The following is a 15,509-nucleotide window of genomic DNA, read 5'->3' as shown; positions in this document are numbered from 1 at the left end:
CAAATTCAAACGCCTTGAAAGGAGATATCTTCCTCAGCCTTGGCATTCATGTGCTGTGGCTGTAAATAACGCCCAGAGTGTTCATTTTCTTTTTAAATGTGTTCTCATCTCATAATAATTAATGGTGTCAAGTTACTGGTGTGAAAAAAGCCTGACTTTACAACGATGGATTAATGAAATAACAGTCATGGCTGGAGTAACAGCAATAAATTGTTAGAGAGGAGTGACACACCTGAAGTGATACTTTCAAAGGCCTTAAATTATTTAGTTTTCAATGTTCTTCATAAATATTTGGCTTTTGTTAACATTTGTTTCTGTGCTAAAAATGGAAGTCAGCAGCTCTGGCAAGAACAACTCCGTCGCTGATGAGCTTGGGGAAATGAGGTGCCTGTGCTTTCCAAGACATCCTTCTCTCCTCCTGGGATGACCTCCTAATTCAGCGATCATCTGTAGGTCTTAGAGCTTCACTGTCTGGGGAAGTGAAATCCAAGCCCCACAGGCTCAGAAAGGTCTTGAAGCCATATCGCCAAGCTCATAGGTCCAAATCTCTCTCTTTTTAAAACTGGTATGAAGTGAGAAACTCTTGAAGCAGTCAAAATGGGGAGAAAGCAGAGTAAGCAATTTCCACAGATGATACACTTTTGATTAAATTTTTTATTCAGTCCATTTTAATATTCAATATTATAACATATGAAATGCAAGAAGAAGAGGGACAGAGCCCTGCAGATATATTGGGAGGGAGGAAAATCTCATTTAGAACATTGGGAAACTTATTTGATGTCAAAGAGCACTGGATCAGGCTTTTGGAAACCACACCTAAGGGGAAGGCAAAGCGAAAAAATATACTCTCTCTACTTACAATGTGTCTGACACGAGATCCTTAATTGCTGGCATAAACTGGTATAAAAAATTTACTGCTGATATCAATGGAATTATATCACTTTGTAACTGATGAAGACTCTGTATGCATTTCCCAATACTTATTATCAATTAAATTAGGTATTGTAAATTGATAATTAGGTATTGTCAATTATATTGTTTGGTAGGAAAAAAAAATCCTCTGCAAATTGCAGATATTCCTCCAAACGTCAAGTGAATTCAGATCATGCAGCAAAACTAATAAATACTAAACGTTTTTGTAAAGCAAGTAGGACCTAATGAAAAGACACCCAAATCATCAAGAAGCTTCCCAATGCAATATAAAGCATGATTTCCTTTCTCCTTGAATATTTTGTTTTCCAGGCTGGAGGTTTTCTTCACTGTGTTCTCATGATGGCCTCACACTGTTTCTTTATCTCCATCAAGGCTTGCATCAGGCTGTGATCTGTCCCGTGGGTCACCTTCATAATATTATAGGCCTTGAGGAGAGAACAGAAAGGGACACGTTAGTCATTGTGCAGACCATACAAAGGGGGTGGTCGCTGCAGTGGGGCAGGGATGTAAGTACTGCTCCTCAAGTGGTTGGCAGCTGGGGACTTGAATGCATGACACAGTAGAAATAGGAGTGAAGTATCGCCAAGTGTATAATGACTTGTGCCTGACAAAGGAGGAGGCACTGACACATTATTCTCTAGGTGTTAAAGCCCACGAATATGGTGCACAGATGGATGTTTGGAATAGTAGAGCAAGGTACTTTTGCACTGAGGCATGAAGGCCATTTTAAGATTGGTCAACTACAGCACCTAAGTTTTTGATACATTATTTAAAAGATGACTGTGATGTTCATGATGTTAGTAGCCTCAACGTCCTGTGAATAGAAATGGATCAATGCTTAACCAATGGAATAAAGAGCCTTAACTGTATCAGGAGAAACTATGCATAGCATCAAACAAATGAGTACATTAATAGTTTCACTCTAAAAAGGCATGCAGGGGAACGGGTCTTTGCTGCTTTTCCCAGGGATTATTTTCTCTGTGTGTTGGTCATTTTCTATCGCTAGGCCAATTTACGCTTGCTGATATTGCCTGTAGTGTTGCTGATTCCCTGCCACAGATATGTCTGAAATGCTCTTTGCCCAGCTCATGTTTAGATCATCACTTTTCATACAACATTTCTGCTTCTTCCTTCTATTGAATTCCTCCTGCAAGGAAAGAAGTACCAGATGAAAATGGGTTCAGCGCTTCTGAAGAAAGAACAAGGGAGCTAGAAGGGTACCGGGAGGAGAAAAGACATCAGAGAGGTTTTTTTGTCATCCCAAACAGGATTTTTTTGAGGAATTGCCAAAAACTAAATGCAGCCTGTGTTTCAATGGGTTCCTGGTCCAGTCAGCTGACAAAATTCAGCTAAATCAGCTTTGGATTGCAGAAAAAGGATCCTTTTGGAAACAAATGTTAAGGAAGGGGCCTCCTTTAAATTGGAAAGATAAAAATAAAAATAAATATATCTTCGGTGGAATGAATGAAAGCCTACTTCCAAATTCTAGAGACTGGCAAGCATATGGAAATTCTAGCACAGTTTATTTTTGCTTCAAATTAGCTAATTCTTAAAAGAAGAAGGAGGCAGCAAAAGATTGAAAGAACAAGTTGAAATAGCAGTCAAAACAAATTAGAGTGTGCAAGGAGCTCTAAAAAGAGTCAAATATGTTCTGAGCTGCCCCAATGCCCTACTACTAAATGATAAAATACTCAGTTAAACAGCACAATGGAAATGCTTTCATCACCGTTAGAAATGCCTAAGAAATGTGAAATAAAATCAGAAATCCTCCATTTTTGCATATTTCTATTTTAGCAGAAATACAAAGCTGGTCAGGTTTTTGCAAAATGTTTGTGAGTAAGTCCTAATTACACTCCCTGAAAAGACTACCGAAATTGTTCTTAGTGTTCTGCTCTTCCTAGTTGAACACATTGGGGAAATGCTGTAAAGAATAGATCATGGAAGTACTTCAACATAGTGGAGTGTGAGGAATTAAGCTGTAAAAGAGCTTTTATTTTAAATAAATAATTGAAAAAGTAGTGTAAAAAGCAAGAATAAGAGCCAGACCTTCCCTGGCAGAGACAGTGGGATGGAGAAAGATGAACACTTGCATGGTACAGGAACCCCTGGATGGTGCAGAGCAGGATAGCTGCAGCTGGGATCCCGTGCGTGTTGCAGTGCAGCAACACGTAGCTGCACCCAGGCTAACTAGGAAGGGACAGGATCGCCCTAGAGCGAAGTGGCCAGGTGAACTGGCCATGGATCCAGACACACTTGCTGCACAGTGTTTGCATGCCCTGGCCGTGAAAGCTGTTAGATTTATTGTGAATGACCCATGCTAAGGGCTGTGCATTTGGATACATTTGAGGCACAGTCTCAGGGCGGCTGACTTTGATCTTCATCCCACCTACAGGACAGAGGTCAGGCTAGTAGCGATGGACCTGGACACCCTGATGCACAGCCAGAGATGGCCATATGGATATGCCTCAGTTAAAAGGCAAAAACCCTTAATATCAAACCTAATCTTGAGATAATGCTACCATTGCTGGCTTCTTTCTCACCTCCAGCATTTCCGTTCCATTTCCTTTCTTTCCTCAGTGTGGCAGATAAATGCACCCAGTCTTTGCCCTTTTGTTTCCTCAGGGACAAAATCATTCTCATGCAATGTACTGTCTCACACGCTGCAGTGCGAGTCAGAACCAGCTTCATCGAGGTTAGAATAGCAATGACTTCCGTAATCCCCAAATTAAACTGGCATTAGGTTATGTAGCTGTTTTTGCAAAGGTCAGTGCAAAACTGCAGATAATTAATTTCACCTCCAAAGCAAGGAGTTGTTTTACTGGGCAGAAGCAGGAAGATGCAGGCTCTCTGAACACTCCCCTGCTCTCCTAAATCGCACAGCGAACCAGCAGAGTCAAGGCTGAGCAGAGTCTTGTGGTCTGTGTGGTCTTCCTCTCAGCTAAAAGAACAAATCTAATTATGAAAACCTAGAGTAATCGCAAGACAGCAACACAGGCCACAGTGTCATCAACCACATACTGTTTCCCTGAAGAATATAAAAACCCATTAGAGTAGGGGTGCGGCTGTTGCTCCATGAATGCAAATGCAATGCAGCGCAGTCGTTTGTGCCTGATTTGCATGGGGATGGGATGGGATGCCCATCACCGCAGCTGCGGGGAACTGTGAGCAGATGCAGGACGGCACCGCTCCATCACAGGGAGAGCAGAAAGCACATGGCCACGTGCCAAGATGGCATGAAGCGAAGGCTAGCATTTCAGAGGGAGTATCTGTGTTTTTCCATCTCTTTTGACTGAAGGGGACACTTGTTAAAGCAGGCATAGGAAAACTAAAAACTATCACAGTTACTATCAACCACAGCTGGTAAACAGTTCAGCATTTGAAGCAAACACCTAGAGAAAGGGGATTTCTTCAGTGTTGCTGTGAAACCTGGGAGGGATTTTACCCCAGTTCCTGTGCTTTTTGCCTCCACACCAGGGATTACAGTAAGAAGGGAAATGATATTGTACCTATTGCAGGCCTTCATGAGACAAGACAGCCATGCCCATCAGCTGATGGGAGGACAGAGGTGCTCCTGCGACCGTGCCAGCCACGGGCAGGGTCTGCAGGAGAAAACCGGCCCGTCAGCGTCATACATGCGTGCATCCTCCTGCCTGCCTGCCCCCGTCCCCACTAGCCATCACTCAGCGGCTGGGCACCGCTGCCCGGCTCAGGGAAGTGCATGGGTACAGGCAGCTACCACCACCGCAGCTCAGGGGAGGGAGCAGCAGCCGAGACAATGCGCTGCAGCACTCATCGGCTCGCTTCGAGGAGACGATGCTCAGAAATGAAGTCATCTCCATGAACCCAATCCCCTCTGCACCCTGCCTGTCCTCCCAAACCAAGTCCAGCTCCACTCAGGTTATGGGCAACCAAACAAGGGAGCTTACAGTGCTGTGAAGGTGACAAATGACATCTAACAAATATTTATGCTAATGAGTGCACCTCAGGACCCATCTATACACTTGCTAGGGGCTCCCATGAGCTCCAGAGATGCAGACCCGTCCTGGGCTCCTGCAGGAGTGCTGCTTCCCAGTCAAGAAGCTTTTCTCTTCGCAAGACAGCTTGTTGCAACTTTTGTTATTGCTCTTTTTACAGTCATTCCAGGCTCTTTAAATTAGGTTTCTCAGATGGGGCACCAGCTCAGGTCTTTTGCTGACAAAGGTTTTCCTGCTCTATAATTCCATTTGTCCTCCCAACATTATATCTTTCATATATATATATGTATATAAATTTAAAAATAATACGTTGGTTGTATAATAAACCAAGGGCTACCTTCAGGTTTTATTCCAGAAGTGGAGTATTGCCTCTCTTTAACACTTCTATTTCCAAAACCTGGCAAATTAGATCCTGCAGGGCCCAGTATACTTTTAGGGGGTGATTGAATTTTAATGGGTAACATAAAGCCCTCCACATTATTTAAGCCTTCTTTGGGGGTGCAGGGCAGAGAGCGAAACCCAAAGGGCACTAAGAGTAAGGTGGTTATGACAGCGATTCATTTTCAGGTGGCACAGAGAGCAGCAGTAAGGGCTGGGCTGCAGAGCTGTGTACGAAGCTCTACTGGGCTTAACAGACTGCGCACCTGATGCAGAGAGGCTGTCAGTCCCCAGCAGCTCTGAGGCTGTGCCTGATTAAACAGGTTTTATATGAGTGAGGTGAATTTCACTCAGATCTCAATTCCTCTGCACCTTCCGCATCCTTCTCCTTAATGCCACACTGAAATTAGTCTGACGAGGGCTCCAACAGGGTGCTATTCAGTGTCAGAGTGTATTAAGAAGAGTAATGAAGCAGAGAAGGTAATCGAGTTTCTGCTCTGAGCATGTGGCATGCTCTGTTGACACATCTAATCACAAAGGGCCAAACTGAGTTCCCATATAACTCTAGGACATTATCTGAGTTATATTAGGAATCACATCTTTTACTCCCAACAAACTGGGAATTATATCTTGCTCTAATTTGTTCCAGTGCAGACAGCAATGAAGGGAATCAGTTTCAGATCTCATCCAAAGAAGCGCCGTGTCCTATGCCTACAAGTTGCATGGAGAAACAGGATGACAAGACGCTTTTCCTCCTCTCAGCTGTGCTCCCAGAGAGTGGGAGTTCAGTCTCTCCCTGTCTCACACATATGGGTGAAAAGGGGGAGGATGAACAGGGAATAGGCAAAACCACAACAGGATTAGTTTGTAACTGGTTCTGCATCTCAGCTCTAAAGCACTTACTGTGTCCTTGTGGACCACTCATGGCTTGGAGACCACAGTTAGAGATGCGCTGAGGTATGGCATAGAATCGTAAGCAGCACCTTATTCTCCCTTTTCAGGGAAAGAGGAGATCACAGCTTGAAAAAAGGTTTCTGTGTTAGGCATTGCTCAGTATTCAAAGGATAATACAGTAGCAATCTGGCTTGCAACAGGCAACTTCTTCACTGAAAACATACGAAACTCCATCGCAACTTCCACCTTCACTGATCAGCAGCATTCAGATGTCTCTAGGGGAATTGACTCCAGTTTAATTTAATGCAGTATCATATTAGAAATGCAATTAAAAGAATGCCTGTTGATATATTGTGGCAGTATCAATGAAAACAGAAGCTCCTCTGACTGGGGTCTCACTCCACCTGCTGAAAAGGAAAATCTGAACGTTTGGAAATTATAAATATTACGGGGGAAATAGCAGAGCAGATTACCTGGCACATGACAGATATATGACTTACTTCTGAATAATGCATGGAAAATAGAATTGATTACTCTTCCATCTGCTTTTCAATGATCAGAATTGGCCATAATTTAAGTTAAATATATCAAGTGAAGATTTAAGTTACCAAGACTTGGTAAGATTGGCATCATATTAACTACTAATTTATTATTTCAACATGTGGAAATTATCAGTTATTCAGCTTGCATAATTAATCAGATGTTAAAACCAAATAGATATGGGGTTGAAAAAAGTAAGTACAAAATACTAAGTTATCTAGAGAGTCATGACTGATATTAACTTTACAGGGGATCCAGACAGGAGTAAAACCTGCTTCTCCCACCACCCCCAGTGCAGACACCCACTGCCTTCTATCCCAAGCAGCTGCCCTAACTCTTTCTTTGCCACAAGACTAGCTCTTCATATAGTATAGCCATTAAACAAAGGGGACATACAGCCAACTTCTGCACTTCTTTCCAACACGGGTGCCAGCACTGCGGCCGGCTCCTGCCCAGCTGCAACAGGCAAGTAGCTGGGCCAGGTGGCTTTCTGCAGCCCTCAGCAAAGGCAACGAGGAGGCTGTGTCAGGCACTGGAGGTGGGCCGAGAGACGAGAGGGGGAACTGCACGGAGCATGTACTGTCTTCAGGCCAAGCTGACTACAGGACAATCAATAATACAAGGGAATAAGTGTAAGACCTCTTTGAGGGGAACTGGAGGCAGCACATATTCCGGGGAGAGAAAAACACCCTAGCAGCGATTGAGGGCTTGAGATGGGAAGCGAGTGAGAGCCGATGTCCTGAGGACACGTTGCACATGGAAGGGGATTCTTCAATATATTTAAGATGATACTAACAGCAATGTAACGGCTGGACAAATAAAAGCCTGGGGTAGGAGGAAATTAATATAAAAGTCAGCTCAGGTACAAGAGGGATGGCTTAAAGCTGAAATGTAACTAGCAAAGCACCAGCTGCAAAACCAGATCAAAGAAGAGGAAGATGATGAATGATATAGAAATAGGAGGGCTCAGGAAGATGCCCGTTGATTTGAGTGTGGCTCACAATAAAATACAAGCATTAAAGGCAAAGTTCTCCAATCTGAAATCACAGATCCCTGATAGGGAATACGGAGGGTAGAAACTGCAGCTCTGCTCCTGTTCTTGTACTTTCAGTGCTCCCAGATTCACTGCTGTGGTAAGAAGGAGAGTATGAGGCACTGAGATATTTTTATCTCTTCAGATCTAATAGTAATTTTTCATCCAGGCACCTCTGAGCTATTGAACTGTAATTAGCAGTGACTGATACTGGAGGAAGTCAGTGCCTGAAACACTGAGCAACAGTGAACCATCACCATGCTCAGCTGCAGCCTGGGGAAACACCATTGATGGAAAAAACGGTGAGGAGTATCCAAAGGCATGAGGTACAGTCAGAGCAGAAGGGGGGATGCACGGCAGGCTCAGGGGGAGAGAGGGAGGGGGACAGAGAAGAAACATTTCACAATACTGGCCTGTTTCAAGGTCTCCAGCGCTTGAGGAAACATATCTTGACTGTACTGCAGTTTGCCCACTCGCATCAGCTGGACAGCCCTCAGTGGATGGAAACCAGGGTAATACAGTCTGCAGAGAAAAAGGAGGAAAATGTGTTACTGTCAGCTCTCACCTTCACAGTCACTGCCTCTGCGGAGAGCTATTAGGGTGGGACTGCAAAGTCATTGTGAATGTTAATAAGGTACTCAGAGAAAATTAGCTGCACTACTGAGAAGCATGAAATACTGAGGGGAATTAGCAAATTATTACTCTCCATCTCAGAGGAATGCCTTTAACATTATCCTGTTAGAAAGTGACGAGAGTGGGATTATTTAATTCGCTACTGTTGGATAATACAATAGCATTTACTGTACTTAGTGTTGCAAACAGAGGTTGTTCACAATCCCAGGTCTCTGGAGTGGTATAATTTTAAGAGGAAGCTTCAGCAGGAAAGCCAGTCCTGGATCCTCCAGGATGAAGGAGATGGACTGCAGGGAAAGCCAGTATGTAACGCTGGGGCCACCATTTCTGAGGGTTTGCTTGCTGCTCCCTGTTGCAGAAAGAACTGGTTCTGCACGTTCAAGGAAACACCTCAGACTTGGCTTGTGCCAAGTTCTCTTTTGTTCTAGGAAGTAGATGGAGAGCAATGCCATCATTAATTCCTCTCAAGATACTCTTGAAGTGTCTGTGCTTTCATGGTGACCACTCTGCATTTCCAAAGCCTGCTGGTCCTTGGCTCACAACACCTGGTTCCCACCCCAGCCCTGTGTCCGAGAGCACGGCATCTCGGAAGAGCAACCTGGGGGCTGCAGAAAGCCGTGGACGTGACTTGCCTGGAACCGACCAGCAGGAAACACGAGGTGAACAGACACACCTGGAAGCTAAGTCACCTGTGGAAGATCTTAGATCTTTTTTGACTAACTACATAAATGAAAGAATAAAAGCCTTAAGCACGACTCGCCAAAGACAAATGTCCTATTTGATCAAACAGCATTTATTTCCTCAAGTACACCAGTGATGTGCTTGAGGAGTGTCTAAAAAAATATAAAATTGGTCACAACTGCAGGAAGAAAAGCCGATAAGCTTCCAAAGTCTACTCTTTGAAGAATTTTTTTTTGTGTTTATGCTAAACCTATGATCATCGGACTTCAGGGGAATTATTAATGAATGATATCACTGCAGTCAGAAAGACACTTAAATCTGCATGGGTATGATTAAATGCATCATAAGACATTTAACGATGTAAATTTGTACAATGTATAGGAATCTTCTGATAAGTCTGCATGCAAATGAACAAGTTATCTTTCTCTATTATTTTTCACTAATGAAAATGCAAACACGATTAAATACAGGTAATTGTTTAAATGGCAGTGTATCTGGCTGTCCTTACAAATCTCAAATGAAGATGTGTAAACATCATGGAAAATATTTTCACACCCAAAAACCCCTTTTCTGCTGATCTCATGCAGTTTCAGCGAAGACATACAGAAACACATGGGAAGCATGCCTGGCAGGATCTCAGGAGCAACAGCTCTTGATCTGCCAAAGCCTCTCACGAAGCAGCAGAAACCAACTCCTCAGTGACAATAATCCACCCTGAATTGCCACAGGCACCACCTGTCCAGACCCCTGGTGGGCTGCAGTTCAAAAAGCCTGGAAAGCCAGCAGACAAGAGAGAAGAAAAATGATAGCACTTATCTCAGTCCAAACTGACCACTCAGGAACTTGAAGGATCTGGTTAAACAAACACTGGAAAATTATCCGTAGGTTTATTTTTAGATTTTTGTTTCTGGTTATTATATCAATTAACATGGTGCTATCTGATACTAGTTAAGTAGGGAGAAAATGCAACTAAATCAGAGATTTTGGTGTGAATTACTGAAGAGCAAGAGAAATTGCAGTGCTAACACAGTACAAATGGAAGTAGGGAGCACATGCACAACTTTGTAAAAATTGCAAAAAAATGATGCCTATATGATTGTGTACTTCTGCCCTCACCTGTGACTGCTGAAAAGGAAGGAGTAAATGGGTCATTCCCTCTCCTCTGGGCCACCGAAATGCCAGGATGCCTGCGGCCACGGCCACAGGAGCAGGTGCCAGGGAGGCAAAGACTTTTGCATGAGATGATAACTCACCTTGGCGGTCCCCACTAGACTGTCTCTGCTGTATCCTGACAGCTCTGATTCTTTTCCCATTTCTCCTTCATGGCCCTTTCACATCTCCTTCATTCCACACCTTTACCTTCCATCCTTTCAACCATCTCTTTAATGTCTCTCCTCTTCCTCTCCCTCCTGAATAACCATCCCCATCCAAAATACTGCACAAACAGGGAACTTGGGTCCTGCCTCGCCTGCAGCCACCTCAGGCATGGCAGCTCACGTAGACAAACCCAGGCTATGCTTTAGTTCAGCAAAGTGGAGCCTGCTAAACTTCACATGGGTCCATCAGAATTCAGAATCTGCCCCTCCATACAAACAGGTTTCTTTCTGTAGATCATACATTCACCCGCAGTTAATAAAGATTTAGGATTCTGGTATACGAAATACCAGAGAAAACAGGCAGCAATTTAGCAATGTCAGGTACTCGGCCCAGACTACCAGCCATAAAGTAAAGCAAGTGAAAATTTAAGGACACAGAAGGAGGAAGTGTGAAACAAAGAGCCCTGTGCTCATAAATATTTACAAAGCTGTTTTACTGAGCTGATTTATGCTCTGATCTTATGCATGTACATAGTTACATTTTGCAAGCCTTAAAATTGACATTTGAAACAACTGTTTATTATCATATTCTGGAATAAATCTATTAAACTGTTGGAACACCTTTTGTGGAAGCACATCCGTTGAGTGAGTTTACTAGAGAAATCCAGGCAGCTTGCAGCTCTTCTGGGAGATGTGTAAGTGGGAAAAATGCTGCTGGCTTCTTCCAGGCATCCCTAGGATTCAGTATTATGAGAAACTGGCATGGTAGAAAGAACTAAGACGCAGTGTCAGGTACTTGTGAGCCAATTTATTATCCCTGTGCACTGCTCTGAACAAAACAAAATGAATAAATTTAAGAATAAGGAAGACATTTACCAGCCAAGGAACTGATACCTAAACACTGTCAACAAGAGACTAAGAAAGACAACTACAGAGAAATACATGCTGTAAAACACATTACAGCTTGGGAAGAGTAGGATTTCAATCTGAAAAGGATTTTATGAGATTTACCAAGGCCTGAGGGACAGGAAGGGGAACCGTAACATACTGAAAGCTGAAATAAAGATAGTTCTGTAGAGTGATGTTTCCTGGCCCTTGGCACTGGTCAATGCCCAGTAGCCCACTTGCAAAGAGAGATTAAACAGAATACAACAACGAACAAGTAAGGCTGCGCTGTCAACAAGAGAACTGGAGGAGGCTGAGAAAGATCTGTACATTTTGTATCATGTTCTCTGCTTATATAAGACAGCACAGCTTTGTTCTCATCTATGACCACAGCATCCGTGCTGGCCTGTCTCTCCAGCCTGCCCTCCTGCCTACCGACTGGTCCCCCACCGCAGCGTCACCTGCAAACCTCACAGACGTGCCTTCTGTGCCTCCTCCCGGTCATTGATAAAGATGTTAAACAGGACGAGTCCCAGGACAGACCCCTGTGATACCCTGCTGTTACTGTCGTCCAAACAGTGTACGACCCAACAGCCATGACCCATACTCTGTAAAGCAACAGCTGCTTCTAATACACCATGAAATCAATAGCTCCTATTTGTAATTCAGCCACAAGGTTTTCCTTGATCAGCCCCCAGAGCAGTCACTCATCATACACTTTATAAAGAAAAAAATATTTTTCTTTGTTCTATATATCAGCTCGGAATCTCTTCAAGCAATCCCGTGTGTTCTCATGTAAAGGACAATGGAAAAAAGACAACCCTTGACAAATTTTAGCCAGTTCCTTCTATTTCTTAATACTGTAGTTCCATTAATTCCAACCAACTTATCTCCCATTACAAGGTAAATAATCAGACCTTTTATGTTCTCTTGTGAATTAAAGCCTAGTATTAAAAAAGAGACTATGCAAAATCACTGCCTTTTCTGATACCTCATATTTTAAAATAAACAGACACCTACCATTCCCTGTAAATCAGTCTGTGAGGTTAACATTTACACTGTTGTCTTCAGCCTGATGTAATTATAAGCAGGCAGGATTTATAAAATCTGAAATAAGGGTTTAAAATGGAAATGCTACAAGGCTCTTTAATATGGTGACATGTAAAAAGTGATGCTATACATAACTGTAAATTGGTTTGCAGTACCTTTTAGTGCAAGTAAATATGACTGCATAAAAGACATAAAGCAGTTTTAGGAGCTGCAGCAACAGAGAAGGAATTAAGAAGAGGCTCCTGGGCATCAGGAAAGGTGGTAAGCAGAATGCAAAGGGGACAGCGTCAGCCTCATGACAGAAACGTACTCACTACAGCTGGCGGAAGTGTTCACCACAAATATAGCACCCAGTAAGTTCAACCTTCTTTTCTTTCTCTGACTTATTCTTGATTTCTGAACTGCTCAGTATTTGAGTACATTCATTAAAGATGTTCACTGAACTGCAGTGTAGGAATTATTTTTATGTTGTCCAGTTATTTTTTTTTTTCATTACTCAGTGATGTGAGACTGGTCATCTAATTCGCATGATATTATTTCCACTCCCTGGCTGGGATGATGAACCAATGGGTTCTAAATATAGGAATTATGAGAAATATTTTTAGGACAAATTTAAGGACAAATTATTATTTGTGCTAAAGAGTACGAAACATTTGGTATCTATCGAACATTTCCAGGGAGGAACCAGTTATTTTATGAATAGTCAAAGAAATCATATGCCTCAGGAGCATAAGACAGGTAAACTAACTGTGCTTATTTAGGAGCTCACAGATCTTAATGCCAAAGGGACTGTGCTGCAATTGTTCAGTCTGTACACAGAATTTCACCTAGCAATTCCTGCTCTAAACCCAGCAATTTGAAGCTGAAATAGTGCTTAGCAATGCTCTATTTATAGAAAATAATCTTAAGCAGCTTTATACATAATTTGCTCAATATTAGTATTTTTTAATAAGCACTAGGCCTATGCAAGAGTTTTGCCTGCGATGCAACAAGGTTACAGGGTTATTTTTGGAGGAAGTGGGAACATGTTATGGATACCAAATGACTCTGTTTTGCATGTTAAGTATTAGAAGTCTAGTTGGTACTGTATAATTTCTAAGGGCAATATATCTATTAACCTGCATATAATCTTTAGGGCTCTCCGTGAAAGCCTTCCAAAAGAATACTGCCCTGGCTTTCATATTAATAATGTGTTTTTTCTTGGACTAATATAATGGTGTTAACTTGTTATTCTTTCTGGCTTCTCTTGCTCTCTTTTTCTCCCCCTTTCTTTTTTTTCTCTTAACAGCTCCCTATTTATCATGGATAACCAAGTAAGTTTAAATCAGTTCAGCACCCTACAACTCCCCTTATACTTTCTGCAGCAGCCATGTAATTTTTGGAGTAGCAGATTAAATCCTTTACCTGTGGCAGACGTGATATACTCCAGCTACCCTGAAACATTTATTGTCCATTTTATCTCCCCATCACAGTGTCTCACTGAGAAGAACAAAGTATCAGTGAACAGTTTAATGCTGGCATCAGCCTTTTCTATTTCTTCCCAGATTTGACTTCTCGCTTGGATTTTGGGATCAGCTCCTCAGCACTAGCAGGGCGGTTTTCCTAGAGGTAACGGCTAGTGCACATCCCTAAAGCATTACAAAAAAGCTTTGCCAGTGATGAGAAGACATTATTATTAGCAGAAGCTTTATGCTGGAAAATCTCTTACAAACTAAAGCAGGAAAAGTTACTTTCTGTTACTATTACATAAAACTATGAATTACCCCTAAGAGACTTACTCTTCTGGTTTAACCAAATAACAGCAGAAAGTCGGCATAATTTTCTGAGCCAGGTGGGGTCTGATATCAGTAGAGATGGGTAGACCTAACACCTCTGATCAGAGTTCACTTGGAAGTCTCCATACTCTTATAATATATCCTAGGTGTACACTTTTGCAGTCTAATTTACATGTGATCTCTCTCTGTATTATTGCTGTATTGGCAAAACTCTCAGTATCTCCAATATTGAAATTTTCACCAATGACCACAACTCATGTATGAGCCTCATCATATTAAGCACTAAAAAGCACGGCATGACAGCCTTTGTTTTGCACAGCTAAGAAATGGAGGCCCAGGCAAATTAAGTGGTTTGTCCAATGTTACAGGAGAAAATCTCTGGGAAAACCAAGAGTTGAGCCTAGATCTCATTGTGACTTTAGGATGTTTTTTGGTTCATGCAGAGCCTGGTTCTTGTGTCTATGCTGTCTCATCTGTCTGTCTGACTCTGCCAATCCAAATGAAAGTAAATGTAGCTTTATAGGCTTAAAAGGCTTGCTGTATTTTGCAAATGAAATGTAGAGACAGTAACCTTAGTTTAGAAACTTTTGTGTTAGATGGCCAATTTATTTTTCTGGGTTTTTTTATTCTGTCCTCACTCAAGAAATAGGCTGTTATTTCAGTGAAATAACTGCCTCTGGAAACAGTTCAGGATTTACATCTCTGACATTATGGCTCAAAAGATTTTTCATCACATCTGTATCTCATACCATTCCATTACTATTTGTTTCAGTAATTTAATTGATGTGATCAAATAAGCAATCACACTTCTTAATCGACTGAATTCTCAAGAAATGTTTGTTATCTATCATCTCAGAAATCATTTCTCTCTGTCTGTTGATCATTCTGCCATATTCCTTATGGTGATAATTTATGCCGCATTAAAATAGATATTGTTCCAGATGTTGGCTCTGCCGAGATTTGAATGATAACTTCAATAAAATGACAAAGTGGTATAAACTGCAATTTTCATCTTGGCTCTCGATCTGTCTAACTCATCTACTTAAAATGCTGGCACTGTCTGTTTGAACTGTCCAAATGTTCTGTCGTCTTCTTGTGTTAAGAGATGTTAAGGAAAGAAAGAGTGCTCAGTCTGGGATGGAAGTAGGAAAAGATTTAATATAGATTGTCCCTGTGTCCTGGCTGATCTTCAAAATATCTTGTAGCTCTTGTTTTTTTTGTCATGAGTTCACCATCTTTACAGCTAAAGATGGTAGGATGGACTGTTGCTGCAGATAGGAACATACCATCTCAGTCCTTGCATAACCAGAAGAGTAAGAGATTACAGTCAACAGTTTAGTTCAAAGAATTTATGAAAAGATTTTAAAAGCCATATAGAGTACATTGGAAGAATGCCAGAAAACACAAGAAGTGTAGG

General features: G+C 42.0%; 1 protein-coding gene across 1 annotated transcript in view; it reads right to left on the bottom strand.

The window, feature by feature from the left end:
- Positions 1–1,256: 1,256 nt before the first annotated feature.
- The window catches only part of SMYD3 (SET and MYND domain containing 3), a gene marked incomplete at both ends in the record, with an annotated part of 424,343 nt that continues 410,090 nt past the window's right edge, over positions 1,257–15,509 (bottom strand). The window contains 2 exons of the mRNA XM_082307309.1: positions 1,257–1,358; positions 8,166–8,274. Coding sequence (XP_082163435.1) covers positions 1,257–1,358; positions 8,166–8,274 — 211 coding nt within the window. The remainder of the gene's footprint in view (positions 1,359–8,165; positions 8,275–15,509) is intronic.

The sequence above is a fragment of the Platalea leucorodia genome (genome assembly GCF_965183815.1).
Source record: "Platalea leucorodia genome assembly, chromosome: 3".
Classification (NCBI taxonomy): domain Eukaryota; kingdom Metazoa; phylum Chordata; class Aves; order Pelecaniformes; family Threskiornithidae; genus Platalea; species Platalea leucorodia.
The sequence above is the reverse complement of the archived record's forward strand: the minus strand, read 5'-3'. Positions and strand labels throughout refer to the sequence as shown.